Source organism: Ostrea edulis, chromosome 1 (assembly GCF_947568905.1).
Source record: "Ostrea edulis chromosome 1, xbOstEdul1.1, whole genome shotgun sequence".
Lineage (NCBI taxonomy): Eukaryota > Metazoa > Mollusca > Bivalvia > Ostreida > Ostreidae > Ostrea > Ostrea edulis.
In genome coordinates, this window is record NC_079164.1 from 18675117 (window position 1) to 18695838 (window position 20722).

The following is a 20722-nucleotide window of genomic DNA, read 5'->3' on the forward strand; positions in this document are numbered from 1 at the left end:
ATTCTCTTTAATTAGACTTAGTTTATCCATTTCACCTGTTAGACCTACATTATTTGAGTATGTTAATTTTGATAAATTGTATAAGATATGTCAAGAATATTATTTCTTGCATTCCAATAGCTGGAAAATATGACCTTAAAAAACAGTAGTAAGTGATTGTTTTAGCATTATTTTCAGATCATTGTGATCTGAGTTATATATCAGTGAGTACGTTAGTTATGACTATTCTAGGTTATTTATGGTGAGTTTATGATTCTTTATCTGAAATGTCATTTCTAAAGCTATTTCTTACAGAATAAAGGCATTACAGTAGTGTAGTAGTATCTCTGTATGAGTGATGGTTAATAAGTTTTATTTTTATCAAAGATGTATAGATTGAAACTACAATGAAAATAATTTAAACATGCAGAAGTGAGAAGTTCTCATCAAGTGATTCAAAAAGATACTGTGACCTCCCCAAAAAAAAAGAAGATGTGTTTGTACAATTTACATCAGTATAGGAAATACAATTCATATATACTAATTTGTTTAGTCTAAATCTTTGGGAAATACAATTGACTTATGGTTAGATATGTTAAGATCTATGAAAAATACTAAATCTTTGGGAAATAAAATTGACTTATTGGTAAATTTGTTTAGATCTATGGAAAATACTAAAACTTGGGGAAATACAATTGATTTATAGGTAAATTTTATTAGATCTATATGGAAAATACTAAATCTTTGGGAAATACAATTGACTTGTTGATAAATTTGTTCAGATCTATGGAAAATTCTAAATCTTTGGGAAATACAATTGACGTATTGATAATTGTTTAGATCTATGGAAGATACTTAAATCTTTGGAAAATACAATTGACTTATTGGTAAATTTGTTTAGATTTATGGAAAATACAAGCGAGACTTGGGAAAATGGGCCAAGTTCCAGGCAAGAACAATCAAGAAAGAGAAGCGGGACATTGGACACACTGAAGTCAAACCCAAAACAAGACTGCGGGTATACCTAGGTAAGAGACTGACCCCTGAACCTCCTGTACAGGGATTGTGAAACACCAGGCCTTTGATCTCTGTATGTATAGCATACATGTGTATATAGAGAGAGTTCAGGTGATAGATGTGCTGCATATATTTCACTAGCTTGCCAGAAAGGAGAAATCACAAATATCTTTGTATTTTTAGGTTAATGAGATGTAGATTAAGTAATCAGCCAATGGCGATGATATTCAAAAAGTTCGAGCAAAGTGTACTTGATTATAAAACGGAAACACCAAGGTCAATTTTCGTGAAACTAGCTGTTAAGAAATAACAGATCTGCATATATCCTCTGTGTTTGCTTTGGTGGATCATGTCTTGCATAAGTTTAGAAATTGTGTCTTGTCAAGAAAAATTCCATTAAAAGTTAATTAATTAAAGGTCTAAATGATGTACATTGCATTTATATTACATGTGTGTGACATAATGTGAATGGTTTTCAATATACAGCAAGGTTGCGGCAAAGAGGTAATGTGTGACTCTGTGGCTTAACTTTCCAGCATACCCTCTGCTTACAACTGTAGTCACGTAATTAAATATAGTTAATGATAATTCAGCAGTCAGATAATGACATGCATCGCTCCTTCCTCTCTGCACCGAGAGTGACTTCATTGTGAACATGATTAATTCATAATTTCAAGTATAGACAACTTTTAAATATGTTTGAAATAGAGATAAGCTTTACTTTAACTCACATTTTTTTAAAGTGGTGAGTATAACTAATTATGATGGTATACTACATCACATTTTAGTAGAATAGACATTTTTTACAGGATTCAAATACAGAGCCATAAAAGAATCATCTAGGTTTAGTAAGTCAAATGACTGCATTCAGTTCGTTATGGATTTTATTTAGTTTTAAATCTGCACGGTTTGATTTTGTGGTCTAATTCTATCTCTTTGCTACATATACTTTTTAATTTAGTTTTGCTTCAGCAAAACATTAGGTTCATTATAACCTTAAGAGCATCCAAACTATCCAATTGTGGCTTTGTTAAATGCAGACTCTGCATGCCTGATGTTTCATTCTGCATTGCTGAAATTAGTTGAAATATGTTTTTCTTTCAAATTCATATGTTGTTGGTAATGAGGGAAAAAAAGCACGTAAGTTGTACACAATAAGTGTTTAGATTTGTACATGTTGTCAATCAAGATTTATGTACATAGATAGGTAATGTACATGTGTAATTGTACATGTGTAATAAGATGTAATAATCCATGAACACACATGAACTATAGAAGCAAAACATGATGGTGAGCTATTTGAATAAAAATATTAAACTGAAAAATTTATACTGAAACTGTGCTAGTATATCCTATTCAGTATCAAAACCATGATATACAAGCAATATAAATGAAATCAGTCGGCTTTAAAATATATATCAAATTGGCATTTAATATTGTAACACACTATGTTTATAATTTCACCTTGCATTTTTCTCTTCCTTTCACATAATTTACTACTATTTATGATTTTACTGTTTTTGTGTTGCATTGGTCACTTAGAATATTAACAGATGTTGCTATTTATTTTTCTTTTTTAGATTAGTTTTTCTCAAGCATTCATTTTGAGTTTATGTGTTAATACATATATGTGTAGATTTATTTGTCAGAATCTTTATTAGCTTAATTGTCATAATATTAATTAATTGAAATGTTTTCAAAGTATTGCAGATTCTAGAAGTATAAATTGAATGATATGAAGGATGTTGAATTCATGTGCTCAACTTTGAATTTTGATAAAATTGAATCTGTATATACAGTGGAACCCCGTTATTACGTTCCCCCTTTAATACGTTAGTCCGCATATTACGTTGGAATTTCAAAGCACAAAACCATTTCTTAACAAACCTATATAATCTTAACAAACCTATATAAAATAGACCTCGTTATTACATTGTCCTAAGATGCCAGGACTCTGTAGTACGTTGTAAAAATTCTGACAAAAACGTAATAAACCCCTAATTATTCAATAGTGATTCTCAAAATAATAAGCCATTCACACCTTGACTGCCTCAGGCAGTCACCTCCTAAATTTCCTGGTCTGTTTGGGGATTAGAGACGCTTGACTGATTCAATAGATCTAGTGACATCAATACCAGTGAATACCCTGTATTGAAGCCAGTGATAAACAATTAAATAATGTTTATTTAGAAAATTGTACTCTATGAAATTTACTTAATTTTTCATATTTTGATAATCAAAGAAATAATAATTTCTCAACCACCTGTGTGTTCAACATAGTGTGATTACCTTTGCTATTAAAACTCTATTTACGGACAACTTTGGTACCAAACATGAAGGACAAGATTTATCGTAGCAATGTTAAAACAGCTTGGGTAACTGCTTGGACATAAGTGACTAAAGGTGTTCAATTAAAAAATTGTCCGTTGTTTGGACATGCAGCTTGGGTGTTCGTAAATCTTGTCCATACATACACCAATCTTGAAAACTGTCCTGTGTTATCGGCCGATTCGTGCACAGCAATTGATTACCTCAGTGAACATTCTAAAATCTCTTGATGTGCACGTGATTTTAGTGCCATCATTTAGCGTTATAAATGAAATCTTCGTGCATCATTATATTTTTTTTAATGTGGATTGCGCTTAAATTGTTCTCCGTGTTTATCGTCGGTGAGAAAAGTATGCAAGTGTTGGGTATCGTGTGCGTTTTGTGTCTATTATAAGGGGTGGGATTTTTTTTATTGTGCTGTGTATTGTGTAATAAGAGAACTTAATAAAAACGATGTTTTGTTATTTTTTTATATGAATGTTGAATACGAACTGGTACGAGTTATTGAGAGAAATTTACATGAACGCATTGTGTTAAAGTTGAACAAAATGGCAGTCCAAACGAATGCAGAAAAGCAACGTTTATCAAAACATCCTTATGTATCCTACACCAGAAATAAAGAAAAGGGATAAGAACATGAAGAATTACGGACATTTAAGATGAGATGTAAATAAAACAAAGTATCATAGTCTTTTAAACAAAGAAACAGTAAAGATATATTCACATACCCCTTCACAGAGTACCAACGGAAGATATACAATTTCCAAATGATATTTTTAACGGATTTCACTTGGAATGTTTATTACGTTGCCTCCGGTATTACGTTTTTTTATCGTGACAAAATGGAAAACGTAATAACGGTGTTCCACTGTATATCAAAATCCTAGATTTCTAAATATGTCTCGGTTTTGAATCCTTTTTTCTTTTAATTAGAAAGATTAGTCCATTGCCGAGATGTTGTCTTTCAAAAAGTTGGAGAGGATTGGATCTTTTTGGCCCTGCTGGGCGTTGTTATGGCCCTGCTCAGCTTCACTATGGATTTTATCATTGAAAAGTGTCAAGCAGGTCAGCACTGAGCAGAACAATACTGTGGTTTTATGTATACAAGATCTTGTCTTGCTGTTACTCAGATATTCTGTTCCATGAAAGTTAAAATATCCGAGTAATTGTTAAGTTTAACTGCTAAATATAATGACAGTGGAAAATATACTATATATAAGCATTTTAAATTTGATACAGAATTTGATTATATTGTATGTTAGATAATGTCTTAAAGGGACTGATTTACGAACCAACCCCCCTCCCCCCCTCCAAATTTTGTTTTTCACTTTGATTGATCATTTAAAAGTTAAAAGTTGTGAAAGTACAAAATGAAGATGCTTTGAATTACAAAATTAATGTTTTTCTGGTTTGTTTTTGTACATAAAAAGACGAGTCTTTGTTTACGTAACACAGAATCAAAACTAAAATATTGTTCTTATTCTTGCATTCAGATGGTCCAAATTTTGGTTGTCAACATTAAATGAGTTAAATTTTTAATTTTTAACATAAAAAATGAAAAATATTTCTTACGAAAAACGTGAACCAGTCCCTTTATTGGGTATCCTGTATACTGGTTACTCTGCTACAGGTACACATACTTGTACAGTTGTTTTTCTGTATTACAGCTAAGTTCTGGCTTTACCAGGAGCTGGCGTTTTCTCCACCCCTCCAATATTTTGCATGGGTGTCATACACAATGTTATTTATTTTATTTGCCACTGGATTCTCTCATTTGGTCTCGCCTCAGGCATGTGGTAAGTATTGCATAAAGCATTGATATAAATTCATTGTAATGAAACATTCATTGAAAACAGATTTCCAATTGAATTCTGCAGACAAGATTATTTTTATATGTCAAGAATGATAGGATAAAAAAAATTGTGTTATGCTGGATTTGAACCATATTCATATGTTCCAGTTCTTCTTACAATTTGAAGCTGAACCATTTTGTTATTTGCTTTTGTGTACTATTCATCAGTGGTTCAAGCTGATTACAAAGATGACCCCACTTGTAGCATTGTAGGAGGAGAGATTGTATAAACACTATAGATTGTTTAGATTTGACTTACAGGGTCTGGGATTCTATAGATTGTTTACATTTGACTTACAGGGTCTGGGATTCTATAGATTGTTTACATTTGACTTACGTGTCTGGGATTCAATAGATTGTTTACATTTGACTTACTGGGTCTGGGATTCTATAGATTGTTTACATTTGACTTACATGGTCTGGGATTCAATAGATTGTTTACATTTGACTTACAGGGTCTGGGATTCTATAGATTGTTTACATTTGACTTACAGGGTCTGGGATTTTATAGATTGTTTACATTTGACTTACAGGGTCTGGGATTCTAGATTGTTTACATTTGACTTACAGGGTCTGGGATTCTATAGATTGTTTACATTTGACTTACAGGGTCTGGGATTCTATAGATTGTTTACATTTGACTTACAGGGTCAGGGATTCCCGAGATGAAGACTATTTTGAGAGGGGTAGTGTTAAAAGAATTCTTAACATTTAGGACACTAGTGTCTAAAATAGTTGGGCTGTGTTCATCATTAGGAAGCACACTTCCAATTGGAAAAGAGGTAAGAAAATTTAAATGTTAATTACAATCTTTGACATACAGATTAACTTTGGTATATGGAACATTGATATCTCAAGTATCATGGATATGTCGAAGTAAGTTGGAAGTCCCAACTACATTTTGTTTATGTATTTTGACCTCATTATTTCAAACATTTGGATATCTTGGAAGTTATTTTCTTGGTTCCATCGAATTCAAGTTAATGAGGTTTGACTGTATGTAATGATTTTTTTTTAAAGAATGCTCATGTAGTCTGGAGTAGGTTGTTTTCCCCTGTATCTAAGATCAAAACATTTATTGAAATATATCTGGACCTATCTCATACAAACACTCTCAGTACTGACAGGACTTTGATTATTCATCACCTCCCTAACCCATCATGTGCAAGTATCTTGTTTAAGCAAATGTGAATTTTTGAATGCAGGGAAATGAATATCAATGTGTCTTCCTCTGCTGTCAGCCACTTATTTATGTATGCATGTCCATAAAACCTCCAACAGCTATTAATCTAAAGTTTTGTATTTTCAAATTGACTGTTGAAGTGCAGACATGATTGTGCTATGTCTTCTCTGATCTTTGAAAGTTTGTGGTGGGGTTGAATGATATGATACAATTTCTCATTTGAAGTGCACATATCTGAATTAGAAAGTTTAACGTTGCTGTTACAGTACACACATGATATAATGATTGCATATGAGAGAAGACATAGGGAGAAATATGTGCATATTGTTCTGGAGTTTCTCTGTTATGTACATGTAGATATTTGGGAAAATGAATAATTTTGATCCTGTTGTGTGTAAATCTTTGGTTACACATGGTTTGGAAACATACATTCAAGTGCATACTGCCATTTCTAGAGATTTTTTTGCCTTAGATATCTTCCATTTTATCTTTCTCTTCTTTCTCTCTCATATTGATATTTGAACTTATTCACTTCTCAGATACTACTGGGCCTTTGTTTTTTTTTTTTTTACCAAACTTGTTATCATGTAGGATGGGGTACAAAATGACAAGAATTATGTGGCTCGCCTACTCCCACACACACACTGGGAACTGAGTGGTGGATCCAAAACCTCAAAATGAAAACAGAAATGATCTTTACTCTTGAGATGTCTAGCAAACAAACTTTGTATAAAGTCTGAATATATGAATATCATTTGGAGACTAATCTCTAACAAAATTGTGAAATTGTTAGCACCGGATCAGGGTGTTTTAGTTTAGTCTAAGATAAGCTCTATGATTCATATAATGAAAATGTTGCATCTCTTGAAATTGTTTTGACTCTTGCACATAAAACAAATAAAATTGATACAAAGATACAGATGTATAATGAAGAGAGAAGTCTTCTGGAACTTTAGGCCCCTTGGTCAGGATTTTGGTGCTTTAGCATAGGAATCTGTAGCTCACCTATAGCTCATGTATTGGAAATGCATTATTTCATTTAAAACCTTCCTGAATCATGGACATCAAATAGCAAAACTTAGTGCATAGTAATTATGGTTAAAGCAGCCTTTAACAAAATTGTGAAATTCATGGCTCCAAGGTAATTGGATCTATAGTTCTAAGGTACTGCTCTGTGGCTCCTATGGTGAAATTGCATTTCTTTTAAAATGTTCCTGACCCCTAGACATCAGACAGCCAAACTGTGTGAATGATAATATAGAGCTATGTTGATCAGATGGTGAAAATGAATTCAATTTTAAAAATTTCTCAACTTTATTCCTGGAAATCTGGCAGCAAAAAAAAAAAAAAATGAATATGCATAGTCAAAAGTTTTAGTGTTATTCATATATAGGACTATAGGGGTCACTGAGTGTCCATCTTCTGTCCTTTCAGCCTATTTTGGCCAAGGTCAGGTTTACAGATAGAAAAGTTTAGATGTTATGTGTATTACGTATTATTTTAATGGAAATTTTTTCCTTCTGTGATATCTAGGTGACAGTGGTTACTTGTATAGTAATGATACACAAAAGCCTAGTTAAGGTGGAGCTAGTTTTGAGGAAGAAGGAGAAACAGGAATCTGTAAATCTGGTTATCATTTGCTGTAGATTTTCTGCTGCTATTCTGTGGGTGTTTGGAAATCACAAAATAATTTTTTGCTAAATTCAAATTCTTAGAGAACGAGAGATTGATACACAAATATATGAATTTAAAACATTTTTTAAAAGGATTGATAAGATCAAACATTTCCAGATTTCTACTATTACAAAGTCTATTAACAAAAAAGCTACCAGGATATAGGTCTTAACCAACTTATAACTGCCCACAACTGCCATAAATACAGCATGACAAAGAGAGATAGATGGCCCAGTTGACTATTTTTGTCAAATATAGCCCACCGCGTTTACGTTAGGGGTCACGAAATTCCTTCTCCGGTCACAGAATCTGACATTTGTGGTTTCTTTGAGGGGGAAGTGATTGCCTAGTCATCATGTTCTTCCCCGTTTTTAGTAGCTGAATCAGAAGGTAAAACTTTAAGCAATTCCTCTTGGAATCGCAGGACTTTATATAAAATCAGTGTGGTCTATAAGTAAATCACTTTCATTTTATCAAATGGATGTAAATGTTTAATTACCTCCCATTTTGCAGCAGTACATTACAGGAAATAAATTTTGACTGTGGATCTGTAAGATTGCAGCATGAAACGTGCAGTGTAATGAATGTGGAATTTACAGAATTTACAGACCAGGAAATTTGTTCCACTTGCCATTGTCACGAGACACAAAGATGTTGTCATCACGGAACTTGACTTCAAATTGACATCTCGGTCACTTATTATCCTAACCCTATATTCAATGAATGCCAATTAAATCTAAAGTTCATCTCTGTAAAGAGTACATTAATTTTAACTTGAAACCAAATATAGTTCAAATTAAAATGATATATGAAGAATTATTTTAAATTCAAATGACCTCTTTAGACGTGATATATGAAGAATTATCCATTAATTACATTTAACTTGTCATGAGAATTTGAACTACATTATGCAATATTATTGTAATGATGGTGACAGGATTATAAGTTTTAATGTTGCCAGACCACATTCTTCTGGTACATCCCACTGTTTTATAGTGCGACAGGTCATTGATATTAATTCAGGATTCTTGAAGGGGGGGGGGGTATATTATGGTAAACAACAAATTAAATTTAGATTAAAAAAATTAAAGATATTTCACTGATACACAAGTATTAAAAGAAATGCAAGTACATGTATTTATATGGTTAACTTGAGATAAAATTTTCCATTAAAAGAGTTTTTTCTGAGAAATATGCTGCTGATATTCAGGTCGCCCGAGTTGCACAGGTGACCTACCACAATCTGGGGGTTTTTTGTCAATCATTTGTTGTTGTAACTTTTGAACATTATTATTTTCTTCTCTGAACTTATGATCCAATTTTAGTGTCGATCATCTTCAGTTTTGGGAAAACCAAAAGCATGAATTTCAATACTTTTGTATCTGTATAACCACTTTGAACTCCTAAATTAACCAGTGTTTGTTGTTGTTGTTATTGTTTTCTGTGTGCATGTGTGGTTGTTTTTTTTTTTTTTTTTTAAATTTCTTTCATTTTTTTGTGTTCAAACTGTCCGGTGATAATGAGATGATTTTTTCTTTATCTGTTTTTAGGGTCCTTTTGTGCACATAGCAAGTATTGTTGCAACATTACTTGGTAAATTAACAAGCTTTAAAGGGATCTATGAAGTAAGTTGGAGTTCAGTTAGATATGTTATAAAATTGTGATCAATTGTCAAACTAACTTAAATCGTTTAGATAATCAAGAGTACTTCATCATCATAGCACACAAGCATTCTGTCCAGAATATATCTTATAAAGATAAACCAATAATCATTGCATTATTTTATTTTATTTTTATTTTTTGACTTAATTTGATTTTAAAAAGCATTTTCTCGTTTTCACAGAATGAATCCCGGCGCACAGAGATGCTGGCAGCAGCGTGTGCTGTGGGGGTAGCAGCGACATTTGCTGCTCCTATTGGGGGTAAGTTAAATTGCTGACAATTTTCTAGCTTCTGTAAACATACCTAACATTGGTGTCAACAAAACTGAATGCATAATTCAACATAAGCGTGCACATAAGTGTGCTATCAGAGATTAGCTTATTTAGGAATTTGTTGATTCATTTTGTAGACCTGTTTAGTTGTATATTTCACAAGACTTTAATTTCACAACTTTCCCTTGTCAGATTGTCAGCCACAAATGATAACCACAAGCGTTCAATTTGATTACCACATCATTTATATACTGTGTGTGTACTTATCATAGCTTGTTCAAAATTTGGCACAATGGGAGCTGATGCATATTCATGATTTAGTGCTTCTTCTGTACATGTATGATAATGGCGAGATTGAGATTTTCATAGTGACCTAGATTCACAATTCTCAAAGATGATGCTTTCCTGTCATTTTCTGTTTTTTGACATAAAATGACCATTTGTCATACAGGTTTTATTTCAGGGAATGTTGAGCACAGGACAGGATAATGTTGATACTTTGTATAAATTTATTTTAGACATACATTTATCTTTCTACAGACCCTGAAACGTGCTACTACACCTTAAAAACGAACCGAACCGTTCCGTGCAAGAAATGAACCGTACCGTTCAAGAAACGTACCGTACCGTGCAAAAAACGAACCGTACCGTTCAAGAAGCGTACCGTACCGTACAAGAAACGAACCGTACCGTTCAAGAAACGAACCGGACCGTTCAGAAAGCGTGCAGGATAATATTATGCAAACCCCGCCCCCAAAAGTCCGAAAGCGTACCGTGCAGAAAGCGTGCAATTTATGTCACGTGACCCACTTTTTCAGCCACAGTATATTATTTTCACAATGGCGCCCGATGGGAAAGGAGGTCGTAGACTATCGCTGGCTATTCGAAGCATTATCCTCAAACATCACGAAGCTGGGTTATCAACTGTGAAAATCACCGAGATGCTTAAAACATCTTTGATATTCTTTTTTTTTAAATTACTTTCCGTAAATGTCACATTGTTTCAGTGCATATATGTGTATGTATGTTATCAACAAGTACCCAAGTTTTGACTGAATTATGCATAAAAATTCGTTTTATACTGTGAACTGTTAACAGAAATAGACGTCAGATCACTGCACGGATTTTGCATGCATGCTTCTGCAGCCAGTCCTGTGTACTGTGGATGTATATTTCACTTGCAGACTTTTAAAGAGTGAACCAAGGGGCATTTCGTTGTTTTAACGGAATTTCTGTTTCAATCAATTCTTTTAAATTCAAGGGTGAAGTTAACTACAATACTGTAATAGTACTTACAAGTAGCCTATTTAATTTCTTCATATAATCAGGGACGTCGACGTTCCTGATAATGCTACTACACGTATGGCACAGGGCTTGCCGTAAGAAGATGAAATTGATATTTGTAGCGTTAATGTATTCAATATGTACTTTCCTCCGTACAGTGTCTGAATCATATGAGAAATTTCTAGACCGATTAGAAAAATTGTCACGTTCTACACTGTAATATTTTCATTACTTTATTAGCAATAATTTTGACATATCTTTTTCTCTTCTACATTGATAACGACCCATATAGATAGATGTAGATTGGCGGATTTATTATATACACTAATAAACAATTTTTAATTACATCGACAGAGAAATAAATAGATACATACATGTGTAAAAGAATGTAAACAAGTTAAATTGATGCAAAGCATCAAATCGGCCGCAAAAAATTATTCATTTCAGCATTTTCAAGTATTTCAACAATATATAGAAAAGGTATATGAAACATTTTTATTGCAAACTATACACTTGCCTTACTTTTCTGTTAATTTTTTTAAATTCAATTTTCAGTGATCAAAAATAAAGTCAGGGAAATGAAAATCGGACTTCGCGTGATAAAGGATAGGAATATATATGTATTATCATCATTTTATTTGATTCAAAGACAAATGCAACAGATATCTAACATTATTAATTATGAATGACTGAAGGCTGACAAAAAAGGACGTACAAACTTCACGTGCAGATATCCTGGATTTTTCATAATGCCGATGATAAATCACAATAAATGTGAAGTGCAGAAAATAATCATTGTGTCATTTGCGACTTTAGTGTATTCAAAACAAAATTCACTTCTTCTTAAAAACTTTTCCAATTTAGGCACTGTAATTTATATCCGGAAACTTAATACGCTTTGTTTTTACACTTACGCACGCCCATGTCGGGGAGCAGTTCATGTAACAACTTTTTATAAAATCGTAAATTAATAAATGTCTGATGAGAAATGAAAAACAAATTGAAACGTAATAACAACCATTAAGACTTAGACTTAAGCAAATTCTAAAAACTTTTATTCATAACTTTTATGTACGTTATCAATATGGAATTATTCCATCGAAGCAATTAAAAATAACGTCTCATTTCCCCATGTGCACATTCTAACACAATCACAAATAATCAAAGAGCCGAATAAGACCGATCGAGTGAAAACAAACTATCGAAACGTACAATTTATACGAAATCAAAGCGTTCAGGCCACGCCCACCTCATTAATAAAACGTGCAAACCGTTCACAAAGCGTGCAGCTATTTTTAGCAAACCGTACCGTGCAAGAAGCGTACCGTACCGTGCAAGAAACGAACCGTACCGTTCAAGAAACGAACCGTACTGTTCAGAAAACGAACCGTACCGTTCATAAAGCGTACCGAACCGTACCGTGCAACTGGTGTAGTAGCACGTTTCAGGGTCTGTAGTAAACATAAGTGACAGGAAAAAATTTGTTTGACCAAAGGTGTGATGTACATTTTCTGAAAAAGAAAGATAAAACTTTAATATACACTTTACCATTACTTGTATATGTTAAGTTTGAGTAAAATTGAGAAACCACATCACTACTGATGTCATGTACAAACTCTAAAGACAAATTATGTTAAGCTGTACCAGATATGATATTGTTAATGAAACTAAAGATTGTTTTTATGAAAAACAAATGTCTCCCCAGCTCCCCAAATTGAAAGTGCTACAAATGAAACCTCCCCTTAATGTACTGCATGGTATAGAGGAGAAAGCATGAGCAGGAACATAGACATTATGAACACAGAAAAGTCACACAGAAGAAGTGTTTACAAACTATTTTACACCCTCCACCCCTCTTAGATCCACTATAACTTTTAGGAAAATAACTGGATCCTCCTGTCCTGACAATATGCACATCTACAAATGGCAAAGAAGCATTGTACAAAGTTTCAAGTATCCAACAAGCCATATAGGAGGAGAAGCGTTCACAAGATTTTGTGACAGACAGCGGACAGAAAGCACAAAAACAATATGTCTCCCCCAGAACTACAGTTCTGCAGCTAATATACATAAAAATGAGTTCTTTTGTATTAAAAGTGACGAGTGCAACAGAGCTAGAACAGAAATCACTTGTATGTGTTTACTGCTGGATTAGTGCAGTGCTTTGTAGTCTAATTAAGAGACAATTTTCAGAATTTTTGTTCAAAAGCCAGTTGCATACAAGTTTATTTCATTCTAAGTGATGGTTAATTGGCCATTAACTCGTTATATTTATACATTGTATAGCATGAATTAGAAGTTAACTGTCACTTAGAATTTAACCAACTTTTATGCAACCAGATCAAGAACATGAAATGGCTAGAAATCACATTTGAATGAGGTTTGACCAGTCCTTTACATCCAGTTCAACATGTGACCATTGGTCTTGTGGTCAAAGTTCCAAGCTAAGTGTGTCATGGCTGAATAATGAGATGTCGTGAATATAAATTAAGAAATAAAACTTCCATGGAAGTCTATGCATGCATTTCTTCAGAGACTGCTCCTACTCTTACCTTAACATGATGTATGTATGATTGAATGATGCACTTGATATAAGAAAGTGATTTAGATGATAAACAACCTGTCAAAATATTGTTAGCAGAGGGTTCTCTGTGTCAGAATCTGTGACAATACCAGCAAGGGTCACTGTCTTTAGGAGTAGTTTATGTCTTTTGTCCATTGTCTGCACTTGACTGACACTTTTGAGAGAAAGCTGTTTCAGCATTTATAGAAGTATAGACACCTGTTATTATGATAAGGAGACCCTGTGTAATATGTGAATCAATCACGATACTTCAGCTCCTACCTTCATAATCATGATAATCAAGAACTAATGTGTTTTACTTTGGGGGTTTCCTATGGGTATGAAATGAGGAGCCTGATAGTTTAATCAACAGTTGTCCTGTCTTCTCTAATGGTCATTACTTCCTGAGTCAGCACAATTTGATTGATATCGTATGGAGAGTAATCTGGTGCACGGTCTTACATCACAATTTCAATAACTGTCACATCGGAGTAATTTGTCATCTTGTAACAAGACAAAAGAAGATATATTATCTCAGGTTCATTACCAGTTCAGTGGGGACGAGCAGTTTATGTAGCTTACATACACACAGACACATTGTTAATATACAGTTTATATAGCTTACATACAGACAAACACATTGTCAATATACAGTTTATATAGCTTACATACAGACAAACACATTGTCAATATACAGTTTATATAGCTTACATACAGACAGACACATTGTTAATATACAGTTTATATAGCTTACATACAGACAAACACATTGTCAATATACAGTTTATATAGCTTACATACAGACAAACACATTGTCAATATACAGTTTATATAGCTTACATACAGACAAACACATTGTCAATATACAGTTTATATAGCTTACATACAGACAGACACATTGTCAATATACAGTTTATATAGCTTACATACATACAGACACATTGTTAATATACAGTTTATATAGCTTACATACAGACAAACACATTGTCAATATACAGTTTATATAGCTTACATACAGACAAACACATTGTCAATATACAGTTTGCTAACTGTATTTGTTGCTGACTGTTTGAAATGTGAATTCCAGTCCTCATGCAGCTGTGTTTTTTCTTTGAAGATTGAATTTTTGCATGTATTTTGTTTTTCATAAGTTCCCTCATAGCAAGAATTTGATTTTCAAAGTTGATATACTTTGTTTGGCATAGAATAAAAACAAAAGAACATTTGAGGAATGTGTTTTTGAGATCTCTAAATCTTATTAAGGCCCCATGTGAAATGTTAGTAGAGCCCAGTAAGAATCACAATGTCCGTCTGTCCTTCAACCTTTTGTTGTGATGCAATAACTCAAAAAGTTTTCACTGTAACATTTTCAAATTTTGATCAGAAAGAGGAGAGAGAAAAACACCTTTAAAGTTTGGGGTCATCTTGCTTTTTCTGTTTGTATATTTATTGTGACACAATCACTTAAACACTTTTAATCATAACAATTCCAAATTTTATACAGGAGTTGACCATAAGAGAAAGACACATTTAAAATGCGGAAGCCTTGTAGGAATTGCAATACCCTTTCATCTGTTCATAATCACTTTCATTGTGACATGATATTTTGATGTAAATTTTCTTTGTAAAGCTTTCATATTTTATACAAAGGTAGTTGGCCATTAAAGGAAGACACCTATAGATTTTGGGGTCATGAGGTCAAGGTTACAGCAGACATTCCCATGAAGTTTACTACTATTGGATTTTATAGCTATATTCAGTTGTTTTTACCTTGACATTCCAGACCTTCACGATCTGAAATTGCATTTATCACTTTAATGACTACCTTGTTTGGAGCTTTCATCATATACAGATACAACTTAGTAACAGCATGACAACTATGCCTCTTTGTTTTTTATTTATACACATGACTGACCTCAGATTTCTGACTAAACTATTTATGTGGTTCACACCTGAGTTGTAGTATTGTCAAATTGAATTTTTTGGAAGTATATTTTTGATTTCTATGTGGAAGGGGGATTTATGAAATAATAATAAAACCTAGGGACATAGTGCTTCTTATTGAGCACCTTTTTGTAGTTTTTTTTTCAAATTGCACAAGTGTTACCTCAAAATTTATGATGAAAATTTAAAAAGTGGGGCTTATAGATAAAAGTTTTTTAAATATTGGCAAAAATAAATAAAAATTCATACGTACTACTTGTATCATGAATTTCAAAATTTGAATACATGTCTAGGGCTATAAGAGGTGAGATCAAAAGATTGATGTTGGATAAAAATCTTAATTCAAATAGTTGAGAATGGGGTACGTGTGGTAAAAACTCCCGTAAGTTTCTGTCATCCTACAACAATTACACTTCATTAGAAAAAGAAAAAGACAAGTGACTGTTAAATATCACATAATGATATTACATTTCAATGAACATTTAATAGTTTTGATATACACTTTCATTTGTGAATAGACAGTAGAAAAGGTATACAAAGTGATTTATACTTGTATGGTTTTTACTCGTTAATTCATTAGTTTCAACATTCATCATGACATTTAATTTTAATAGGGATGCCAGGGAGGGGGGGGGGGGGGGGGGGTCTTGGTGAAAACTTTGTGAATTTAGTTTTTTTTTTCCAGACATTGAAATTTTGATCTCGCCCTTAAATATTGATGATATATTAATGGTCCAGGATAAGAAACAGTAAATTCGTGCAGATTTAGAGCTTTAAGATTAAACAATCCTTTCACCACTGTTGTCCTTTCCAAATCCTTTCTAAATATCAGTTGACAAACAAATTTTCAACTTGATATGCTTATGTAATAAGTGTGTAATGTGTTTGGACCAATGAAAAAAAGTATTTAACCTATACCTAGACAGTTATAGCATCCTTTACGCTTGTGCTCAAAAGTTGAGGAGCTAACTTCCTTAAGAACGCCTTCATCAAACTTCATATAAATATATTCATTGATATCTTCATGAGAGCATGACAAATCAGACAATTGTTTGAATATTTTTTTTTTATTCTGATCCATATACAATGACCTTGACCTCACATTCTGGATTCTGCATTTACTCAGTTTCTGACTAACCTATTGTAGACACCTTCATCAAACTTCATATATATATATATATATATATATATATATATATATATATATATATAGATCTTGATAAAAGCACAAGTTGACATCTATACCAAATATTTTGCAACCATGATGTTTGATGCAATGTTAATGTCGCATTTTTGTATTTTAGTTAAGCTTATTTCTGAACAGCCATGTTTGGGCTTTAGTGTCCTTTAGACTTAATTCCAGTTTTTTTTTTAAATCTGTAACTTCTGTTGTAGGTGTGTTATTTAGTATTGAGGTCACAGCGACCTACTTTGCCGTGCGGAATTACTGGAGAGGTTTCTTTGCCGCTGTTTGTGGAGCTGTCACATTAAGAATGCTAGCCATTTGGTTTAAGAATGAAGGTATATTGATTGGCTATAGAAAATAATTTAAGTGGCATTGCAGTAGATTCATTTACTGTATTGTAGACTATATTGTCTGTGTAATGGTTTCTGAGTTGGGGTAATATCTAGATAAAATGGAAAGATTTCTCATATCAATACCAGTATTTGGATATATGTTTCAGTAGAGTATAATAGGGTTATAGTGATGTGGTAGGGAAATCCTATTTTGCTTCATAATATATGTAAACTTTATATCCTATTTGTTATTTGATCAATTTAAGGTATGAAAATGACTTCAGTATAACTGAAAAGTCAATATATCAAGCATGTTTGTTATAACTGTGGTTTACTGTAATTTGTATGTTGCTGGGATAATTTGCCATTTGTTGTATCCATGAATTTAATATTCATGAAATTTGATAGCAGACTTCTTTTTCTGTTAAAGCTACACTGACGGCTGTTTTCAAAACCACTTTACGAACAGACTTCCCTTTTGATGTTCTGGAACTTTTAGTTTTTGCCATCATGGGGTAAGTAATGGTTACTTAAAAATGAGAATAAATTAGTACCTGTAGATGTATTTCCTGTTAATGTTATTTCCATAGTTGCAATAAAATTACTTATTTTCTATTTTTAGAGTACTTTGCGGTTTAGCAGGAGCACTCTTTATTTTGTTTCATCGAAAAATCGTTTTGCTCACTCGAAGACATCGAAGAGTCACTTCTTTTTTACAAAAAAAGTGAGTGCTTTGATTTTAAAGAGAATATTATGTTCATAAAAAGAAAAGTTGTTTACCTTTATTGAAAAGGATATTGATTGTGGTGCTGACTTTTATTTCAGTCGTTTTATTTACCCTGGTCTGGTTACCCTGGTGATTTCTTCGTTAACTTTCCCTCTTGGTTTGGGTCAGTTTTTCGCTGGCGAGGTAAGAAAAGACCAAGTGCTTGTATAGTGCATGCTTGTTTATATGGACAAGTAACATAATTTTATCAAACAGACACAGGTGTGAAAATTTTGAAAGCTAAGATAACAGTAGCAAGCTTAAATAGAAAGAGATGTTCCTTGTATATTTAGATTAGGATTAAATTACAAGAAAAAGTGAAAATGTGTCATTTGTTTTGAACTATTAAAAAAAGAAATCCTGTGATATGCATATCATTAATGGTTTCACATCATATGTATAAATTACATTTGTCTTGGTTCATATATTTTCAGGTTAATATATATTACTTCTTCTTTAAATACAGCTGACATCCAAACAAGCCATTAACGAGCTGTTTAGTAACATCACTTGGACTACAGGACAGGCTGAGGGTTTGAGAGACGAAGAAATTATCAGTCACTGGAAACATGGCAGCACAAATATCTATGTCAACCTCGTCATCTTTGTGGTCTTAAATGTAGGCAATAAATAAGATTGAATGCATGTACTGTAACAGTCGGAGGGTTGTTCAGAGAGGTGGTGGACATTTTTTATTTTTAATGCACAACTGAGAGTTCAGTGTTGAAACTTTACATAGTTAGAACATGGGTATAACTTGGGTGAATCTATCATTTCAAGAACTGTATATTTACTATCAAGGGTTAAATATTCAAAATACATGTATATGGTTCAGATAGATTTTCCAGATATTTTGTTTTATTGGCCGGGTTGCACGATGTACATCCCAGCTTATAGAATGACAGATGGGTGTCCCTGTAATAGGGTACCTACTTTATGTAATCAACTCCTCTCACACCTCTAACTTGACATTCCTCAAACTTTGTACAGTTGTTATGGATACTTTGAAGATGTGCATGCGTCTTTTTGAAAGTGATCAGACATTTTTTTTTAAAAATTTACATGTAATTGAATTTAGTCATTTTAAGGATGTCTTGATCGAGTAGATGGTACCTATTTTTGTAACTCCTCTTACAGCATTTATTTGACATCCTTCAGACCTTGTACAGCTGTTATGGAAGCATTGAAGATGTGCATGTGTTGTTTTGGAAGTGATTGGATATTCTTCGAAAAATTGACATGTAGTTGAACTTTGTGATTTTTTAAGTATGTTATTTACTTTGTGTAACCAACTCCTCTAAAACATTCCTGTTCTTGAATCGATTTGTACATGTACATCGTTGTAAGTCAGAAATCAGTAATAGGGATAAGAAATTTGTGAAACTTTAGAAATCAAGATTTAGCAAACATGCTATTTTTTCTCCAACCATAATTTGATTATGTTATTCTGAGACTACACTAGAAAAATGACTGATGTTTAGAATGTCTGTTTTAGTTTGGGTTTGGAGCTTTCTGTAACACAATGCCTGTCCCGGCTGGTGTTTTTGTGCCAGTTTTCTTAGTGGGTAAGTATAGTCAGCAATGCTTGTACAGTGAAACCTGTGTAATCTGATGTTCTGTTGGAGAGAAATTTTATGTCAGATTAGACAGTATGTCAGATTAGACAGTACGTCAGATTAGACAGTATGTCAGATTAGATTGATTGATTGATTTACACGGGACCTCAGTTTTTGCAGTCTTATCCGAAGGACCGCCCCATTTAGTCGCCTTCTACAACAAGCAAGGGGTACTGAGGACCTATTCTAACCCGGATCCCCACGGGATCAGATTAGACACTATGTCAGATTAGACACTATGTCAGATTAGGTAGTATGTCAGATTAGGCAGTATGTCAGATTAGGCAGTATGTCAGGTTAGGCAGTATGTCAGTGTGAAGAACATGGAAGACAGAGAATTAGGGATAGAGTAGAATGGGATAGGATTTTACAGTGTGTGACAGTGATACCATGTACCCAATGTTGGGGAAAAGACAAGATTACAATTTATTTTTATTGCACAGGTAATATTGATATTATAAACAAATTTGCCAATGAAGTCAATAGAATGGATGTTATAGTAAAGTATTTGTATTACAGGGGCTGCCTTTGGTCGCCTGACTGGGGAGTGTATGGCAGCATGGTTCCCAGAAGGCATCCCGTCGGGGGATATCATCAATAAAATTGTACCGGGAGGTTACGCTGTCGTAGGTAAGTTGTATTAAACTGATGGACTGGGGCTGACAAACTTGATTCCTTTCTTGATATAGATAAGTCACTCAAATTCTGATGTAAATCAATTCCAAATATTATAGGGTTACTAGGGCTGACTGTCAGAGGATTGTATCTTGTTTAACGTCTCTCGAGAGAATTTTTCCCTCATATGGAGATGTCACCAAGACCGGTGAAGGACTTCAAATTTTAGGCCTTTCCTCGGCATTTACAGCCATTGAGCAGTGAGGATTCTTTAGCGTGCCACACCTACTGTGACACATTCTTAAGGTCATCTCCAAGGACCCGTGATATTCACATCTGATGCCAAGTGTTTGACGATGGAACTGTCACTACCTGTTTTAACGACTTGGGTCTGTCGTGGCTGGGATTCGAACCCCGGCCTTCCGCATGCGGTGCGAATGCTATGTAAC

General features: G+C 33.4%; 1 protein-coding gene across 9 annotated transcripts in view; it reads left to right on the forward strand.

Annotated features, from left to right (window-relative positions):
- LOC125663214 (chloride channel protein 2-like) overlaps nucleotides 1-20722 on the forward strand; it is a 43881-nt gene that overhangs the window by 9085 nt on the left and 14074 nt on the right. For 3 of the 9 annotated variants that reach the window (XM_048895518.2, XM_048895531.2, XM_048895524.2), the window contains exons 3-17: nucleotides 881-1007; nucleotides 1483-1500; nucleotides 1806-1844; nucleotides 4258-4389; nucleotides 4992-5120; nucleotides 5825-5958; nucleotides 9584-9658; nucleotides 9877-9955; nucleotides 17154-17279; nucleotides 17707-17791; nucleotides 17899-18000; nucleotides 18102-18186; nucleotides 18509-18661; nucleotides 19538-19607; nucleotides 20178-20288. In XM_048895518.2, the coding sequence (XP_048751475.1) occupies nucleotides 881-1007; nucleotides 1483-1500; nucleotides 1806-1844; nucleotides 4258-4389; nucleotides 4992-5120; nucleotides 5825-5958; nucleotides 9584-9658; nucleotides 9877-9955; nucleotides 17154-17279; nucleotides 17707-17791; nucleotides 17899-18000; nucleotides 18102-18186; nucleotides 18509-18661; nucleotides 19538-19607; nucleotides 20178-20288 (1465 nt within the window). The remainder of the gene's footprint in view (nucleotides 1-880; nucleotides 1008-1482; nucleotides 1501-1805; nucleotides 1845-4257; nucleotides 4390-4991; nucleotides 5121-5824; nucleotides 5959-9583; nucleotides 9659-9876; nucleotides 9956-17153; nucleotides 17280-17706; nucleotides 17792-17898; nucleotides 18001-18101; nucleotides 18187-18508; nucleotides 18662-19537; nucleotides 19608-20177; nucleotides 20289-20722) is intronic. The other 6 variants (XM_048895549.2, XM_048895556.2, XM_056152955.1 and 3 more) reach the window with 3 other exon arrangements.